The sequence below is a fragment of the Elephantulus edwardii genome, unplaced genomic scaffold (assembly GCF_000299155.1).
Source record: "Elephantulus edwardii isolate Elephantulus edwardi_28Jun2011 unplaced genomic scaffold, EleEdw1.0 scaffold00149, whole genome shotgun sequence".
NCBI lineage: Eukaryota > Metazoa > Chordata > Mammalia > Macroscelidea > Macroscelididae > Elephantulus > Elephantulus edwardii.
In genome coordinates, this window is record NW_006399899.1 from 3,226,973 (window position 1) to 3,228,133 (window position 1,161).

At 36.1% G+C, this 1,161-nt stretch overlaps 1 protein-coding gene across 1 annotated transcript in view; it reads left to right on the forward strand.

Annotated features, from left to right (window-relative positions):
* The window catches only part of GEMIN5 (gem (nuclear organelle) associated protein 5), a 59,772-nt gene that overhangs the window by 35,055 nt on the left and 23,556 nt on the right, over positions 1-1,161 (forward strand). The window contains exon 14 of the mRNA XM_006894746.1: positions 698-837. Within this exon, the coding sequence (XP_006894808.1) occupies positions 698-837 (140 nt within the window). The remainder of the gene's footprint in view (positions 1-697; positions 838-1,161) is intronic.

Sequence of the window (1,161 nt, forward strand, 5' to 3'; positions counted from 1 at the left end):
ATTCTCTTAGCTACTTCCTGCTGAAAAGGGACGCTGTGGGTTTCAGGGTGAAGATCTTCTCTCACTACTCTAAAGGGCCCCTTTGGCAGTAGGAAAATTTTATTTCTTTCATACCAAAGAGTATATTGGGCCAGTTTCCACTCCAGTGTTTATTTATTTTAAGCATTAAAGTAAATGCTGTTTATGATTTTCTGCTCTTTCTACTCCAGTATTTATTTTTAGCATTAAAGTAAGGCTGTTATGATTTTCTGTTTTTAAAAGTAATAATGCATTAATCTTTTCTTAAAGTTACTTAGAAGGTGAAAAGTATTTTGACTTACAGAATAAAAATTCCCTATCGACTCATTTATTAGTTATAACTAATGTTACTAATGTGCTACCTTCTAACTCCAGATTTTAAATATATGTTATGTACATGTCTGTATAAATCAGTATAAAAGTTTTTATTTCTGTGTGCTTACTTCAGAGAACAATCTCAATGATATATCCTTCTTGGTATCACGTCACTTGATAGCATTTTTTGTTTACCATGTGTCTATGGTATGCTAACACTTATCACTGGACAAAATTGCCTGCTAAAAAAATTACATGGAAAGCAAATTTTAAAATGTTTGCTTTAGCCCTGTTTGCATTATTATGTATTAACCTCTAATTCTAAGCTTACTGGTAGTAGTGACATCCTGCCTTTGCCTTCTAGAGAGCAATCCGGAATCTCCAGTAACCATTACAGAACCCTACCGCACCCTCTCAGGGCACACAGCCAAGATTACCAGCCTGGCTTGGAGTCCACATCATGATGGAAGGCTGGTATCTGCATCCTATGATGGAACAGCACAGGTACAGTGGTGTGCTTGGCTCTTTAGGATCTTCTCTGTGTAATGTTTTCCCCAAATTGTGTACATGATTTCTTTTGTTCCCTTCCACCCCTAGCATCCTCTTAAAAAAAGTTTTTCTGGGCTCTAGAAAGTATGTCTTATTTCATATATTTGAACCTTTTGCCTATTAAAACTGAGCTTTATGAAAGAAAAATATTAATGGAAGCTAGCTAAATTAAATGGATGCTGCCATGGACATGCTCACCAAGTTGTGCCAAGAAATCTGGAGAACAACCACTTGGCCAACTGACTGGAAGAGATCGATATTTGTTCCTATCCCAAAAAA